The sequence below is a fragment of the Ochotona princeps genome, chromosome 3 (genome assembly GCF_030435755.1).
Source record: "Ochotona princeps isolate mOchPri1 chromosome 3, mOchPri1.hap1, whole genome shotgun sequence".
Lineage (NCBI taxonomy): Eukaryota > Metazoa > Chordata > Mammalia > Lagomorpha > Ochotonidae > Ochotona > Ochotona princeps.
This window is the reverse complement of record NC_080834.1, coordinates 25165272-25181808: the sequence shown is the minus strand read 5'-3', so window position 1 is coordinate 25181808 and position 16537 is coordinate 25165272. Positions and strand designations below refer to the sequence as shown.

The window sequence follows — 16537 nt, the reverse complement described above, 5'->3', positions numbered from 1 at the left end:
GGCCACACAGCACTCGGACACGATCTCGTGGAACAGAGGACAGAGGGTGGTGGACAGGCCAGGCCGTGGCAGGGACCTTTATCCACTGGACAGTGCCTTCCCCCTAGGTGAGCTGCTGATTAACCAGCAAGCACAGGGGGAGGGCCATGACGCAGGGCTGGGTGCAAATGCAGGCAGGTGGCCTGGAACAGGTGGGGCAGGGATTCCTCCCCAGAAACAAGCACAAAGCTGGGAAGGCCAGCTTGGGTGTCAAGCCAGCCTCTGTGTGACTGTCCAGACGACATCCAGGTGACCCCAGTATGACGTCCAGGGGACCCACATGACCTTTGCTGGTGAGCCCTAGGTGGCCGCTGGGAACCTCACAGTGACTCCTGCACCTCTGTTCCTCCGTGCCAGGGCCCAACCTTGGGACTGTGAGGAGGGGAGTGGGCTAAGGGAGGCAGAGATGAGCTGGGAAAGGAAGGAGAGTCCATGGGGGCGGGCTGAGGGCGTGACTGACAGCTTGTGAGTAAACGTGTGCTTGGGGTTGACACAGACACCAGTGGGCACAGCAATCTGAAAGTCCACGGGTGTGCCACATGTCTGTTCATGAGGCAGGTGTGTAGATGCCTGGATACAGGTTTAGGTGTCAGTATGTGTGGATGTCAGGATCTGTGTGTGTGTGTATGTGTTTGTGTGGATGTCAGGGTCTGTGTGTGTGGGGGGGGTGTGGATGTCAGGGTCTGTGTGCGTGTGTGTGTGTGTGTGTGTGGATGTCAGGGACTCTGTGTGTGTGTGTGTGTGTGTGTGGATGTCAGGGTCTCTGTGTGTGGGGGGGGTGGGTGGGTGTGGATGTCAGGGTCTGTGTGTGTGTGTGTGTGTGTGGATGTCAGGGTCTGTGTGTGTGTGTGTGTGGATGTCAGGGTCTGTGTGTGTGTGTGTGTGTGGATGTCAGGGTGTGTGTGTGGATGTCAGGGTCTGTGTGTGTGTGTATGTGTTTGTGTGGATGTCAGGGTCTGTGTGTGTGGGGGGGGTGTGGATGTCAGGGTCTGTGTGCGTGTGTGTGTGTGTGTGTGGATGTCAGGGACTCTGTGTGTGTGTGTGTGTGTGTGTGGATGTCAGGGTCTCTGTGTGTGGGGGGGGTGGGTGGGTGTGGATGTCAGGGTCTGTGTGTGTGTGTGTGTGTGTGGATGTCAGGGTCTGTGTGTGTGTGTGTGTGTGGATGTCAGGGTCTGTGTGTGTGTGTATGTGTTTGTGTGGATGTCAGGGTCTGTGTGTGTGGGGGGGTGTGGATGTCAGGGTCTGTGTGTGTGTGTGTGTGTGTGTGTGGATGTCAGGGTCTCTGTGTGTGTGTGTGTGGATGTCAGGGTCTGTGTGTGTGTGTGTGTGGATGTCAGGGTCTGTGTGTGTGTGTGTGTGTGGATGTCAGGGTCTCTGTGTGTGTGTGTGGATGTCAGGGTCTCTGTGTGTGTGTGTGGATGTCAGGGTCTGTGTGTGTGTGTGTGTGGATGTCAGGGTCTCTGTGTGTGTGTGTGTGGATGTCAGGGTCTCTGTGTGTGTGTGTGGATGTCAGGGTCTGTGTGTGTGTGTGTGGATGTCAGGGTCTCTGTGTGTGTGTGTGTGTGGATGTCAGGGTCTCTGTGTGTGTGTGTGTGTGGATGTCAGGGTCTCTGTGTGTGTGTGTGGATGTCAGGGTCTGTGTGTGTGTGTGTGTGGATGTCAGGGTCTGTGTGTGTGTGTGTGTGTGTGTGGATGTCAGGGTCTCTGTGTGTGTGTGTGTGGATGTCAGGGTCTGTGTGTGTGTGTGTGTGTGGATGTCAGGGTCTGTGTGTGTGTATGTGTGTGTATCTCAGGGTCTGTGTGTATGTCTGTGTCAATGTGTGCATGTCAGGGTCTGCGTGTGGTTTGGGTTTGTGTGGATGTCAGGGTGTGTCGGGGGGCATGTCCTGAAATTCTGCCAGTGCCAATGGAGGAGGCTCCCCTGAACTTAGAGCTGTGTGGCCATATCGAACTCTCCTGGGGCACTGGGAGGGGTGGCTGGAAGAAGCGAGGCCCTGGCGAGCTGACACCCCCCTGGGCAAGCAGTGAGGGCTGCTGTGGGCTACTCATGTCCCCCCAACCCTTGCTGAGCAACTCAGAACAGAACCACCATTTTCAAGGTGATGTGTATGAAAAAGCAATGGAGTAAGACGAGACCCTTTTTCTGGGCCCTGCAATGGTCACAGAAGACATGGGGGCGGGCTCAGGGACAACTGGCCTGGGGCACAACCAGTCATGGTATTGGTCATGGCCACCCCACCGACTCATCCAGGGTCCTGAGGAGCTGTGAGGAAGGGGCTAGGGTGGGGATGCCGCCTGGGGGCTGTCAACAGGAAGGTGTGCTCAAGAGGCCCCTCCAGCATGGCAGTGCCACTGCAGCTCCACTCCAGACCTGGCTCCTGCTGCTCAGACTGAGGCAGCCAGTAGTAACCGGGTCCTTCCTGCCTCACATGGGAGCCCTGGGTGGAGTTCTGGGCTGCTTCAGCATGTGGGGAGTGAACAGGGAGGGACAAGCTCGCTCTCTGATGAATGACTGGCAGGTGGTAGGACACATCAGCAGCTGCGGGGTGCCAGACCCCACAGACAGGGTGCCACAGCCGGACACCTGCCGGATCCCACCGACGGGGTACCACAGCTGTGATGCCTGCCAGGCCCCACCGACGGGGTGCCACAGCCGGGACGCCTATCGGACCCCACCGTTGGGGTGCTATAGCCGGGACACGTATCGGACCCCACTGTCGGGGTGCTATAGCCGGACACCTGCCGGATCCCACCGTCGGGGTGCTATAGCCGGGACACCTATCGGACCCCACCGTCGGGGTGCTACAGCTGGGACGCCTGTGGACCCCACCCGGGGTGCCACAGCCGGGACGCCTTGAGCAGCAGAGGAAAGGAAATAAATGGATCCTTTACACAGTCCTGACCGACAGAGAATAGCCAAGACCCCTGGCCCTAGTGCTGCAACACAGCACCCAACCCTCGGGCCTGGCTGCACCTGCACCCTCCCCACTGTAGCCCGTGGCTGCAGAGGAGACAGCCACAGCAGTGCACCAGCAGGGTCCAGCAGGGCAGCCTCCCTCCTCTCTGCCAGAGGGCAGGAATGGCTTGTCCCCTTTCCGGGGCCTGATAGGTGCAAATTCTGTGCTGTGAGGTAATCAGCTTCCAGGATCCAGCCTGCACAGGACACACACAGTCCCCATGTGTGCATGGAGCTGCGGACCTCAGCTACCTCCAGGCCCTTGAGGTTGGGGGTCCTCCCCAGTGCCACCCCCACACACACACACACTCTGCACTGTGCGCCTCACGGCTGAGCCGGGACCGTGGACACGCAGAGGTGGAAGCGCTGGGATAAACAGAGGCTTTTAATAAAGTGCGACAGGTGCCGCGGCCCCGTGGGTGAGCGGCCGGGCGCGGGGACACGGGCGCGGGCGCACGGCAGGGGCGTGGTGGCCCCAGGAGCGGGCGGAGCGGGCAGCACGGGCTCACCAGGCGAAGAGCGGCTTGCTGTCAGCCTTGGAGAGCTCGCACAGGCAGTTGAGCAGCAGCAGCGAGTCGCCCAGGAACTTGGGCGGCACCACGTCGATGAGCAGCTTGCGGAGTGCGGCGGGGCTGCTGTGCAGCGGGTTGGCGCGCAGGTCGGGCCGCTGCTTGAGGATGCCGTAAGTGTTGATGAGGAACTCGCTGAACACCGGGTGCACCTCGCGGTTGTAGCCCAGCCGCTCCAGCCGCGCCGTCAGCGTCAGGTAGCGCTGTGTCAGCTCGCGCAGCTTCTTCTGGTCTACCGAGCCATCCAGCGACTTGACAGAGGTCTACAAGGCACGCGGCATTGGGGAGGAAGGGAGGGCACGCGGCGTGAGTGGGGCGCAGGGCGCAGGGCCGTGGGAGGGTGCGGGATGGGGCATCGGGCACACCTGCTTTATCTTCTCTGGGATGTTGGACACCGTGAAGCCATAGAGCCGTGTCACTCCCGGGAAAACATAGGCCAGGATGCGACGATCCAGCTGGAAGGCGATCTCCCCGACAATGCGGCCGTCCTTCTCCGCGCCTGCGAAGCTCTGGATCTCTGCGGCCAGCACGGGCCTCAGCGGCCAGGGCCTTCCCTCTCCCCTCCCCCACTCCCTCCCTGCAGCCTGGCCTTCCGGTTTGGGGGCTCAGCCCCTCCCCGCTGCTCCCACTCCTGAGCCCGGAGAGATGAGGGTTGTGCCACCAAGGCTCATCCATCCCACAGCAGTCCAGACACCACACAGTCCAGAGGCCCCACCATCTGCAGCCCCCGTGCCCACCCTGGGGCTGGATGCCAGCATTGGGTGCATAGCCCCACCCAGAGCAGCCACAAACGGAGGGAGGGGCCAGACCACAGAACCCACTCATCGCTGCCTTGCCCCACTGCACTCATACCCCTCCCCTCACACACACACTGGTGCCAGGCCCAGCTCATGGACATCACAAGGAACAGCAGTGGGTGCAAGCAGGCAAGGGTTCCCCCAAGGCAAAAAGTAGCTGGGGCTAGGGCCCGAGGGGTGCAGACATGGGGAACCATCTGAGGATATGTGTCTCCAGAACAGGCCCCTGTCCAACCAGCAGGGAGTAGCTGCTGCCCCACACAGTGCCCTGCAGGAGCCCTCTGCAGGAGCAGTGGCACATGGCTGCAAGCATGGCCACACAGGTGGAGTGACCTCTGCACCACCAGGACCACCCGTATGGTAGAGAGTGGGCAGCACCACAGTGGTTACTCAGAGTGGAACAAGATCCACCCTCACAGTGAGCCGAGAGAAGCCCTGGGCCCTCCTGGGTGCACGGGGCACACCCTCACAGTGAGCCGAGAGAAGCCCTGGCCCCTCCTGGGTGCACGGGGCACACCCTCACGGTGAGCCCAAGAGAAGCCCTGGGCCCTCCTGGGTGCACGGGGGACACCCTCATGGTGAGCCGAGAGAAGCCCTGGGCCCTCCTGGGTGCACGGGGCACACCCTCACGGTGAGCCCAAGAGAAGCCCTGGGCCCTCCTGGGTGCACAGGGCACACCCTCACAGTGAGCTGAGAGAAGCCCTGGGCCCTCCTGGGTGCACGGGGGACACCCTCACAGTGAGCCGAGAGAAGCCCTGGGCCCTCCTGGGTGCACGGGGCACACCCTCACAGTGACCCCGAGAGAAGCCCTGGGCCCTCCTGGGTGCACGGGGCACACCCTCACAGTGAGCCGAGAGAAGCCCTGGGCCCTCCTGGGTGCACGGGGGACACCCTCACGGTGAGCCGAGAGAAGCCCTGGCCCCTCCTGGGTGCATGGGGCACACCCTCACAGTGACCCCGAGAGAAGCCCTGGGCCCTCCTGGGTGCACGGGGCACACCCTCACAGTGAGCCGAGAGAAGCCCTGGGCCCTCCTGGGTGCACGGGGCACACCCTCACAGTGAGCCGAGAGAAGCCCTGGCCCCTCCTGGGTGCACGGGGCACACCCTCACAGTGAGCCGAGAGAAGCCCTGGGCCCTCCTGGGTGCACGGGGCACACCCTCACAGTGAGCCGAGAGAAGCCCTGGCCCCTCCTGGGTGCACGGGGCACACCCTCACAGTGAGCCGAGAGAAGCCCTGGGCCCTCCTGCAAACCTCTCTCTTGCCAGGACTTAGGCCACCACCACCACCCCATGCGGTCTGTGGTTCCAAAGGCTCTTACTCCAGCCCTAATTCTAGACTATTCCATCACTGAAACCACACAACTCCGCTTCCCCTACAATTCTCCTCCCCCATGATGCCCTTCTGTAGGGGTGGCCATTCTGGATGCTAGTCAACACAGGGTCCCCAGTGTATACCCCTCGACATCCTGCCTGCAGTGCGGGTCCAAGCAAGTGGACTGAGGCTGGCCCTGTCCCACAGCCCACCTCAGAGCAGGCAGCATGACCCCATGAGTGGACGGGAGGACACACAGCACTGCCCTGACACACCAGGGCCTCTTGCCCTGTATCCGCCCTGCTACATCACGCCTCTACCCACCCTGGCAGCCTGCCTATCACAGCCCACCCGGCCACCCTGCCCAGACCCTGCCCATACCTTTTCCTGGCCTCATCCACACCCCACCTTTCCATGCCCACGCCCAGGCCACACCCTGCCTGTCCACACCCTGTCCATGCCCATGCCTAGGGCATACCCTGCCTGTCCATGCCCACACACTGCCCCTGCCCAGGCCACACCCTACCTGCCAATGCCCATACCCTGCCTGTCCACACCCATACCCACACCCTGTCCATGCCCATGCCTAGGCCATACCCTGCCTGTCCATGCCCACATACTGCCCCTGCCCAGGCCACACCCGCACCCACACCCGCACCCACACCCTGTCCAAGCCCAGGCCACACCCCACTTTCCCAATCCACACTCCACCTGTCCGTGCCCACACCCTGCCCATGCCCAGGCCGCACCCTGTGTGCCTATGCCCCTGTCCTGCCCTACCATTCAGGTAGTAGCTCCGCCTGGAGCGATCTCCCGTGGGCAGGCTGCTCTCTGAGAAGCACACCTTCTTGGGCCGCGTCATGTCCCGGGACTCTAGCAGGGTCTTGTCCACCAGCGGGTCCTGCGAGGGGCTCAACAGTGGGGACAGCTTGCGGTCAGTGGCTGGATGAGTGCGCAGATCCAAGGGGCTCAGGAAGGCCTTAAAGGGCGTCTGGGAGGTGGCAACACAGCCCGGGGAGGCGTCGTCCTCGCTGGAGAGAGGTGCATGCGAGCACAGCAGGTCCTCGAGAGATGCCGTCTGCAGCTGGGTGGGCGCCTCAGGCATGCCAGAGAATCTGCCAAACTCAGGTACTGCAGGGGGTGGAGGGGGTCGTCAGCACGGGGTGGGGGAAGCTTGGCCAGAGCACGGCCCCTGCCAACACCCCCTTGCACTCCCCCACAGCCTCCCCATTAACGGCTTTGACACAAAGGGACCCCTTCCCCAGTGCTCATGGTTCTGCCCCAGATGAATGGTCTGTGTATCTTGCATGTGCTACACGGGGCACCTCCAGCCACTCACCCACACTCAATTAGATTCAGCACCCTGGTGCTACAGTGGGGCTGACATGGGCCCGGGTAGAAAGCAATGCTTCAACGCCCCCCCACACACACCAGATGTGCCTCCCAACCCAGGATGAACTGTGATACCTAGAGACACACCTGCCTGCCCCCACACCTGGAGTGTCACCTGCCACTTTCTACCCCCAGGCTCATCCACTCTCGAGATCTCCATGTGGGAATGCATGCTCTGGGCAGCAAAGCTAACACATCTGGAACCTGCTTCCTTCCAACCACGCCAAGTGCACACACTGAGGCCCAGCACACAGGGGCCAGTTAACCTTCTCTGGCCACCTCCCAGCACACAAGGACCAACTAAGGCCCCTGGCCACCTCCCAGCACACAGGGGCCAGCTAACCTTCTCTGGCCACCTCCCAGCACACAGGGACCAACTAAGGCCCCTGGCCACCTCCCAGCACACAGGGGCCATCTAACCTTCCCTGGCTGCCCCCAGCACACAGGGGCCAGCTAACCTTCTCTGGTCACCTCCCAGCACACAGGGACCAACTAAGGCCCCTGGCCACCTCCCAGCACACAGGGGCCATCTAACCCTCCCTGGCTGATCCAGCACATAGGGGCCAGTTAAGCCCCCTGGCTGATCCAGCACAGAGGGGCCAGCTAAGCCCCCAGCTTCCCACAACACACAGGGGCCAGTTGACCCCTCTTGCTCTTGACGCTTAACAGCCATCACAATTTGCAATAAAGATCTGGCAGCTCTTTCTCAGTGATGCCATGAGGGCAAAACCCCAGAAGACAGCACTGTGTGTCCATGGGGCACAGTTCTCAGGTCAGTTCCTGGCTCTGTCCACAACCCCAGCTCCCTGGCAACCAGCTCAAGTGCTCAGGCCCTTGACACCTAAACATGAGACCCGGGGATGGAGATCCCGCTCCTGGGATACTGCCAGCTCAGGACCAGGCAGAGCAGCACCCTGGGCCTGGGCACAAGCATCTCCATCGGGGCAGACACAAAAACTGTTTACTTTGTTTTATATGTAAGGTAGAGAGACACAAGTCTTCCCCCATGGGTTTGCTTCTCGAATGCCCACAAAAACAGTCAGGCCAAACTAGAAGCCAGCAGTGAAGTCCGGGGCTCCCACATGGGTGGCAGGTGCCTGGGCAGGGAACAGGGGGAAGGCAGAGGACTTGGGACTCCAGGCTGAGGGGTGAAAGCTGACCCAAGTGCTCATCGCCTGCCCTTGGAAGGACCCAGCCTGGGCAGCCATCCCCCCTCAGGGCAGGTGGCCCACCAGCCACAGCCACAGCATTGACACCTGCACCCTCCAAGCCTCTGCCACCTGCTACGCTCCAGATGCCCCTCAGGAGCTGAGGTCAGTGCCAGGTGCTGAGTGACAGGTCAGATAGCGTGCACCGGCTGTGAACTCATCAAGGGGTCATTTGCATTCAGTCATCGCAGACTCGATAGACACAAGAATTAATTGGAGGCCATGATATGGCAGCACCAGCATCCCATATGGGCACTGGTTCAAGTACGTGAGGGACCATGCTCGGAGGGTCATGAACCTGACCTGCTCCAGATGGGAATGTGGGCTCAGAGTCCTCGGCCACCCATGAAGCCTTGTGCCTGCCGGACACCCAGGGACCAGCAACAGCCTGGTCGGCAGGTCACTCCTGCAGCCAGCAAGGCTCACAGCCACCTGCTCTGTGGCTGAGGGTTGGGCAGGCCTGGATGCACCCTCTGCCCCCTGTCCCCATCCTGGCTGAGGAGTGTCCAATACTCCTGAGCTTGTGGGACAAGTGGTTCCATCCTGACCATAGCCCAAGGTCACACCTACTAGCTGCACTCCATCTTGTTCATGAGAAAATCCAGAATAGAAGCAATGACACCTGGTGACCAATCACAGAAGGTGACCAATCACTGCATTCTCTGCGGAAAACTCTAGAAACCTGGGTCCCACGTGATGGGTGACTATGACCATGGCCCAGTTCCCTACATGGACAACAGCAAGACCCTTCCCTGGTGGGAACCTTCCCAGCACCCATCACAAGGGAGAGGCCAGCACCCAGCACAGTGACGAGACTAGTGGTGCACATGCCTGCAGCTGCGAGCCAGGTGCCTAGGCCAGGCATCCCCGGGGCCTACTCCTGTTGAATATGTTGGCCAGCCCTGCCAAGCCGACACAGAACTGGGGGCATGCATACTGTCCATCCAGGCCACAGCACCGCCCCTGTATGATGGCCCCTGGCCCAGATACACACCCAGTGGCACCCAGACAGGGAGATGGCCACTGCTCCCTGTGCCCGCCTGCCTCACCTCCGCTCCCGGGTGAGCAGGCTTCAGGGTAGGTGTTGGTTTTGGGGAAGAGGAGGTCACGGCCGCCACGGCCACAGGTGTCCTGGCAGCTCTCACTCAGCAGCCTCTTGAGCATCTGGTTCTCCTTCAGCAGCCGCACCTGCTTCTTGAGGTCCGCGTTCTCGCTCATGAGCCTGCTCATCAGCTCACTGCCTTCCGCCATGGTGGGCGCCCTAGGTGCTCATGCATGCGCGGGCCTGCGGCCCCATGGAGATGGAAATCCAGGGCTCCCAGACCCTCCAGAAACAGCCTGAGACCCAAGAATTCCACGGCCTTGTGATGTCACCACCTTAAAGAGACGCGCCACCCCAGCCTGGCTCACTGACTGCCGATCAGCTGGGTACCCAGGCCCGGCTCTGCCCCGGCCTGCCTGAAGGCTGAGGCCTACAGAGCACATGGGCTGGCACCCAGAATGCCACCAGACAGATGGGGGTGCCATGGTGATGGTAGCAGGGGTGTGGGTTTGGGTTACGAGGGACTGAAGCCCCTGGTCCCTTGCAAAGGCAATGCAGCTTCTGGAGAAACCAAGAAAGGCAGGAATCTGCTCCATCAGATGTGCTGTCCACTCGCTCCCTGCCCGGCTCACACCTGACATCCTTGAGGCGGGCCAGCAGCTCCTGGCACAAAGGGCAAGGCTGGGTGGGAGAAGCCATCACCTCCTCAGCCACACCCCACAGCCCTTCCCCTCAGCTCTTCCCCATAGCCCTAATCCCGCAGCCCTCCCCCTCAGCTCTATCCCCGCAGCTCGAATCCCACAGCCCTCTCTCTGCAGTCCCTGCTGGAACAGCTCTAAGCTTCTAATTCAAGTCCAAAACTGGATGTCAGGCTGTTTTCTGTCTTTTCATGTTCATCTTGATCACAACAAGTCCTTCAGGGAGTCAGCTCACCTCAGCAGGCCGAGCAGTACCTCACGGAGTGGCTCTGGACATGCCCAGGAGTCATCTCACCTCATGTGGACAGAGCAATACCTCATGGAGTAGCTCTGGATGTGCCCGTGTTCACCAAACTAGGAAGCCACAGGAGGGTGTGTATCAGCAGGGTCACAGGCTGTGTGTACAGGGGACGAGTGCATGGAGCCAGTAGGAGCTGGGGGTGCGCAGGCTCAGTGGGCAGAGTGGATGCAAGTCCAGCATGTGGAAACCTTGGACTTAGAACTGGTGTGAGAGGGGCTGTGGACACAGACCTGACACTCAGGGGCCATGGACACAAAATTCAAGGGACCTGCAATCAGATCTAGCATTCAGGGGCCATGGACACAGACCCAGCAATGTGCGGCCCATGGATGCAGACCCGCCACACGGGGACCATGGACACAGACCCAACGACCATGGATGCAGACCCAGTGCTCAGGCCCATGGACACAGAACCAATACATAGGGCCCATGGACACAGACCCATGTCCATGGATGTGGACCAGTGCTCAGCTCCACGGACACAGAACCAGTATGCAGGGCCATGGACACAGTGCTCAGGCCCACGGACACAGAACCAGTATGCAGGGCCCATGGACACAGACCCATGTCCATGGATGTGGACCCAGTGGTCAGGCCCACGGACACAAACCAGGTACGCAGGGGTCATGGATTCAGATCTGGTGTATGGAGGAGTTGCAGCGACATGCTCTGATGTTTGCTCTAGATTTTTCTCTTATCCAAACTAGAAGCTTGCTAATTTTTTCAGAAACAGCAAATTTTCAATTTCACTGAACAACTATATTTTACTTTGTAACTGGATTTGACTTTCTCACATACTGCTTTCTTCTTCCTTATTTTGGTTTTATCCTTCTTTTTAAAAGGTTAATTTATTTATTTAGTTGGAAGGAAAAGTTAGAATCTTTCATCCACTGGTCCGCCACCCAAATGGCCATAAAGGCCAGGGCTGAGCCAGGTAGAAGCTAGGAGCCGGGAGTCTTATTCAGCTCTCTCACTTGGTCCATCCTTTGCTGCTTTCCCACGTGCATCAGCAAGGAGCTGGATGGAAAATGTAGCAGGTGGGACCTGAACCGGTGTTCATGTGGACCCTTAACCTGCTGCTCCCCAGTCCCAAGCTTCCAGCATCCTAATATGGGAACTTAGATCATAGCTTTTTTTTTTTTAAGATTTATTCATTTTATTACAGCCAGATATACACAGAGGAGGAGACACAGAGAGGAAGATCTTCCGTCCGATGATTCACTCCCCAAGTGAGCCGCAACGGGCCGATGCGCGCTGATCCGAAGCCGGGAACGTGGAACCTCTTCCGGGTCTCCCACAAGGGTGCAGGGTCCCAATGCATTTGCTTTCCCAGGCCACAAGCAGAGAGCTGGATGGGAAGTGGAGCTGCCGGTATTAGAACCGGCGCCCATATGGGATCCCGGCGGGTTCAAGGCGAGGACTTTAGCCGCTAGGCCACGCCGCCGGGCCCTAAATCATAGCTTTTAAAGCTTCATTTATCCATGGTGTGTGCGAGCTACATCCCACAAAATTTGATGCCATGTTTTATTTTCATTCAGCTTGAAACATTCTCCTATTTTTCCCTTGTGTTTTCATCTTGTTAAGCACCTCACCCCACCCCTCTGAGTTTTAGATTCCCACAATTAAGCAGGAGGTAGGGACACCCCAGCTACCGCCTGCCTGTCCCATGCCATCAGCCCACCACACCTCAGGCACCTCTGCCAGAGGGCACAGCTGGCCCAGCCGATGAGCCTGCTCTGCCTGTTCCTTCTCTCGCCCTTGGGTCCTGGCGACCACTGTCCCCAGGTGTGCCTGAGCCACCTCATGGTTGCAGCAGCCAGCGATCACCTCTACCCAGCCTCCTCCCACATCCTTGTCACAGCTACAGCACGGACATCCACAGCTTTGTCCACGAGCACCAGCACTATGACAGAACTTGAGAACGATCTCTTGGTGCTCCCCAAGGGCTGGTATCCCCGAAAGCAACCACTTCGGTCTCCACCCACAGTTCCTGCATCAGTGCAGCACAGCAGCTGGGCCACGGGGAGGAGGTGGAGACTCGTGGGACGCACCGAGCTCTCCAGGGAGGCTGCCGCACCGTCTCTTCCTGCCAGTCCACATCCCGCCGGTGCCGCCATTGCGGTGTATCACAGCTCTATCCTGATCACTTCCTAGGTCTCATCTTTCCTTTTTTTTTTTTAAATTGGAAAGGCAGATAAGATTTATGAAGAGAAGGAGAGACTGAGAAAAAAAGATCTTCCAACTGCTGGTTCACTCCCCAGATGGCAACAGCTGGTTCTGAGCGGATCTGACACCAGGAGCCAGGATCTTATTTCACATCTCCCACAGGGTGCAGGGTCCCAAGAACGTGGTCCATTCTCCACTGCTTCCCCAGGCCTTTACCAGGAAGCTGGAGCAGAAGGGATGTTAACCCATGCCACGCAGAATGCAAGGTGAGGATTTTCTCATTCAGCCACCACACCGGGCCTTCTTTACCTGTTTTTAGTAAGTGCCTATCTGCTATTTGTCTATCTTTGGTGAGGTGTCTATTAAGGTCTTTAGGGGCACGTTCATGCTGTTTTCTTATTGCGGAGTCTTAAGTCTTTTCAGATACTAAGACTTTTTCAGATTTATCTTTTTAAAGATATTTGCTTACTTGAAAGACAACCATTGAAGGAAAGACAAGTACTAGGGATTTTTCAGTTCCTTTTAGCCACTGAACCCTAATTTGTTTTGTTGCCAGGGAGCATTTCCAATTTCTTGAGCTTTACAGCTGCCTGTGCTCTTAGGGGATAGTCACCAGCAGGTGCGAAGAATGTCTCATGCATGCTGATCCAGCCTGTGCTGGCAGTGATGACCTGCAGGTAAACCTCACAGGTCTGCGCTATGGCTGTGGTGCCAGTCTCTCCCCTGTCCTGCTGACTGCTGCCTTTTTGAATCTTCTGAGATACCATCCATTCACTGGTTCACTCAGCCACCACCACGGGACCAGGTTGAAACAAGCTACACTTGAGGCAGGCCTCCCATGGTCTCAGCCATCGCATATAGCTTTCCAGGGTACATGCTAGAACTGAGCAGAGCCAGGTCGTGGACCACAAACACTCTCAACTGGTGTAGCTATCCTGAGCAGCAGGTCCTGCACTGTTCCGAGTGTGTTCACATGAGTATGTGTGTAAGATCCTGCACTGAGTGGGTTCACGTGTGTGTCCACAGTACTGTTCTCAGTCGGTTCACGTGTGTGTGTATATGTGTGTACATGTATGTAAGGCCCTGCACTGTTGAGCTGGTTCATGAGTATTTGTATAAGGCCCTGCACTGTTCTGAGTGGGTTCACATACGTGTGTAAGGCCCTGCACTGTTCTGAGTGGGTTCACATACGTGTGTATGTATAAATAAGGCCCTGCACTGTTCTGAGTGGATTCACATACGTGTGTAAGGCCCTGCACTATTCTGAGTGGGTTCACATATGTGTGTATGTATATATAAGGCCCTGCACTGTTCTGAGTGGATTCACATATGTGTGTATGTATATATAAGGCCCTGCACTGTTCTGAGTGGATTCACATACGTGTGTAAGGCCCTGCACTGTTCTGAGTGGATTCACATACGTGTGTAAGGCCCTGCACTGTTCTGAGTGGATTCACATACGTGTGTAAGGCCCTGCACTGTTCTGAGTGGATTCACATACGTGTGTAAGGCCCTGCACTGTTCTGAGTGGGTTCACATATGTGTGTATGTCTATATAAGGCCCTGCACTGTTCTGAGTGGATTCACATACGTGTGTAAGGCCCTGCACTGTTCTGAGTGGGTTCACATATGTGTGTATGTATATATAAGGCCCTGCACTGTTCTGAGTGGATTCACATACGTGTGTAAGGCCCTGCACTGTTCTGAGTGGATTCACATGTGTGTGTAAGGCCCTGCACTGTTCTGAGTGGGTTCACATATGTGTGTATGTATATAGGCCCTGCACTGTTCTGAGTGGGTTCACATATGTGTGTATGTATATATAAGGCCCTGCACTGTTCTGAGTGGATTCACATACGTGTGTAAGGCCCTGCACTGTTCTGAGTGGATTCACATACGTGTGTAAGGCCCTGCACTGTTCTGAGTGGATTCACATGTGTGTGTAAGGCCCTGCACTGTTCTGAGTGGGTTCATGAGTACGTACTTAGTCTCTCGTTTGCTTTGAAGATGTTCATCCACCACTGGTTGTTGGTGACGTGCATCTGTGTGAAGTCAGCTCTGCTGTGAGTTAACACATTTCCCCAAACTTTAAAAATATTCAAAAAAATATTCATTCAGTCACAATTGCTTCAAACAGGCTTTTGCTTCCCTCCCTCTTCCCTGGGACTTCCATGGCATTTCAAAACAAAAACTCATGGAAAAAATTAAAATGTTTAATTATTTTAAATATTTTTAAACCCATGCATACATGGGGTCTTCATGAAGCTCACAGAAAATGCATATCGGAAAGAATGCTACAGGGCAACAGCCTGCAGTAACGCCTAGTCCTGGCTACCCCACTTCCCATCAGCTCTCTGCTAAAGCTACAGGGCCACAACCTGCAGTAACGCTGAGTCCTGGCTACCCCACTTTCCATCAGCTCCCTGCTAAAGCTACAGGGCCACAGAATGCAGCGCCAGCACCCAACACAGGCACGAGCACTTCTCATCCAGGGCCTGGGAAAGCAGTGGAGGATGGCACAAGTGCTTCGGCCCCTGTACCCACATGGGACAAGCTCCTGACTCCTGCCTTCAGACCAGTCCAACTCAGGCTGTTGTGGCCATTTGAGGAGTGAACCAGTGGATGAAAATCTGCAGATCTGATTTCCAAATAAACGAATTTTTGTGCTCGCCTCAGCAGCACATATACCAAATAAATAACTTCTTAAAACAAAATTATAATTTCAAATATTTTTGCACCAAAGTAAAACTTCTCTGTTTTGACTTTAAAACTTTATATTATAAATAAAGAGTCAGACAAACCTCACCTAGCCCCTGATTCACTCCCAATCTGGCCAACAACAGCCAAGGCTGAGCAAGAACTACGTGTAGGTCTTCGTGATGGGTAGCAGTGAGGCAGGCCATGAGCCAGGAGCTCTGACCGAACAGTATGCCCACCAGGACACCACACGCCGGCCTGGCACTTCATCCAGCTCCACAGCTCCTTAACCTGGGCCACTCCGTCTCACCCAGCAGGTCATCCTCAGGGCCCACTCTGCACTACTGAGAACCAGAGGCCATCGGGCTGGCTGTGAGGGGCACAGAGCTGCTCAGGCCAGCAAGGAGCTCGCTGCAGGGCTCTCCCTGTCCCAGGGAGCCAGGTCACTATGTCACCAATCTGCAGGTGGGTTTTCACTAAACAGTGACTGTGGCCAGGTGCTCTGGCATCCTCTACTACCTGTCTTGCCCCCTCCGGCACTCTAGCCCACAAACTGTTGTGGATGGAGAGATGAAATACGCAAAATGGCCAACGCACCCTGTCACAGTGTCTGCTAGAAAACTGGGAGAATGCGGAAGCAACAGTGAACACCATCGTCTAAATGAGACTTCTCCCACACAGCAGCGACAGACAAGGAAATGGCATTTCTCAGAGCTGAGCTGACAGGCTCCCTCACAGGATCCCCAAGTTCCCAAGACAAACGCGATCCCGGAAGAAACTTACAGAATGTTCAACCTTGGCTCCTGACAACCACAAATAAAACAACCCACTGCCATGGCATGGAGTCACATTTAATCACATTAGGGAAATCACTTTTCTTAGGTCACTGAAGAACTCCCGCAACCCCAAAGGACAGAGGCGATTTGCTTGTGCCTGCGGGCCGCCCACACATCCGGTATGAATGGGTCTCCATGTCGGCAGGCGTGTGTGCACAGTGGCCTGGTCGGGGGTGGGGTGGGGTGGGGTGAGGTGGCTGGGCCAGTGGCACTGCAGGCTTGGGGCTGCCCAAGGGGAGACACTGCGTGGCTAAATCCAAGGGTTTTAAAGGAATGATTATTAAATGCTGGTTGTAAAGTGTCAGGCAGGGCTGACACTCCAGTCACTTGCTGTATGGGCTGAAGCAGGGGGCGAGCGCTGGACAGGGACAGGGCGAGGCCAGCAAGGGAACAGCTCAGGCTACAGGCCCTGGTGGGGCAGCCGCTGGAAGCCCAGCAGGACAGCCAGGCTGCCGAGGGCCCTGGACCCTGCACGGGAACTGCGGGAAGTCCCTGGAGGGTTCTGGACAAGAGTGACTGGTCAC

At 57.3% G+C, this 16537-nt stretch overlaps 1 protein-coding gene across 2 annotated transcripts; it reads right to left on the bottom strand.

The window, feature by feature from the left end:
- Positions 1 to 3448: 3448 nt before the first annotated feature.
- SPATC1L (spermatogenesis and centriole associated 1 like) lies at positions 3449 to 9640 on the bottom strand. Of its 2 annotated transcripts, none has more exons than XM_058661531.1 (4): positions 9268 to 9397; positions 6454 to 6804; positions 3930 to 4081; positions 3449 to 3827 (listed from the first exon to the last, which is right to left on the bottom strand). In XM_058661531.1, exons 2-4 carry the CDS (start codon positions 6776 to 6778, stop codon positions 3501 to 3503), a joined length of 804 nt encoding a protein of 267 aa, XP_058517514.1. In that variant the 5' UTR covers positions 6779 to 6804; positions 9268 to 9397; the 3' UTR covers positions 3449 to 3500. The 2 variants fall into 2 exon arrangements, with proteins under 2 accessions (XP_058517514.1, XP_004594135.1); XM_004594078.2 differs by having other exon boundaries at positions 3455 to 3827; positions 9323 to 9640.
- Between the last annotated feature and the right edge of the window lie 6897 nt (positions 9641 to 16537).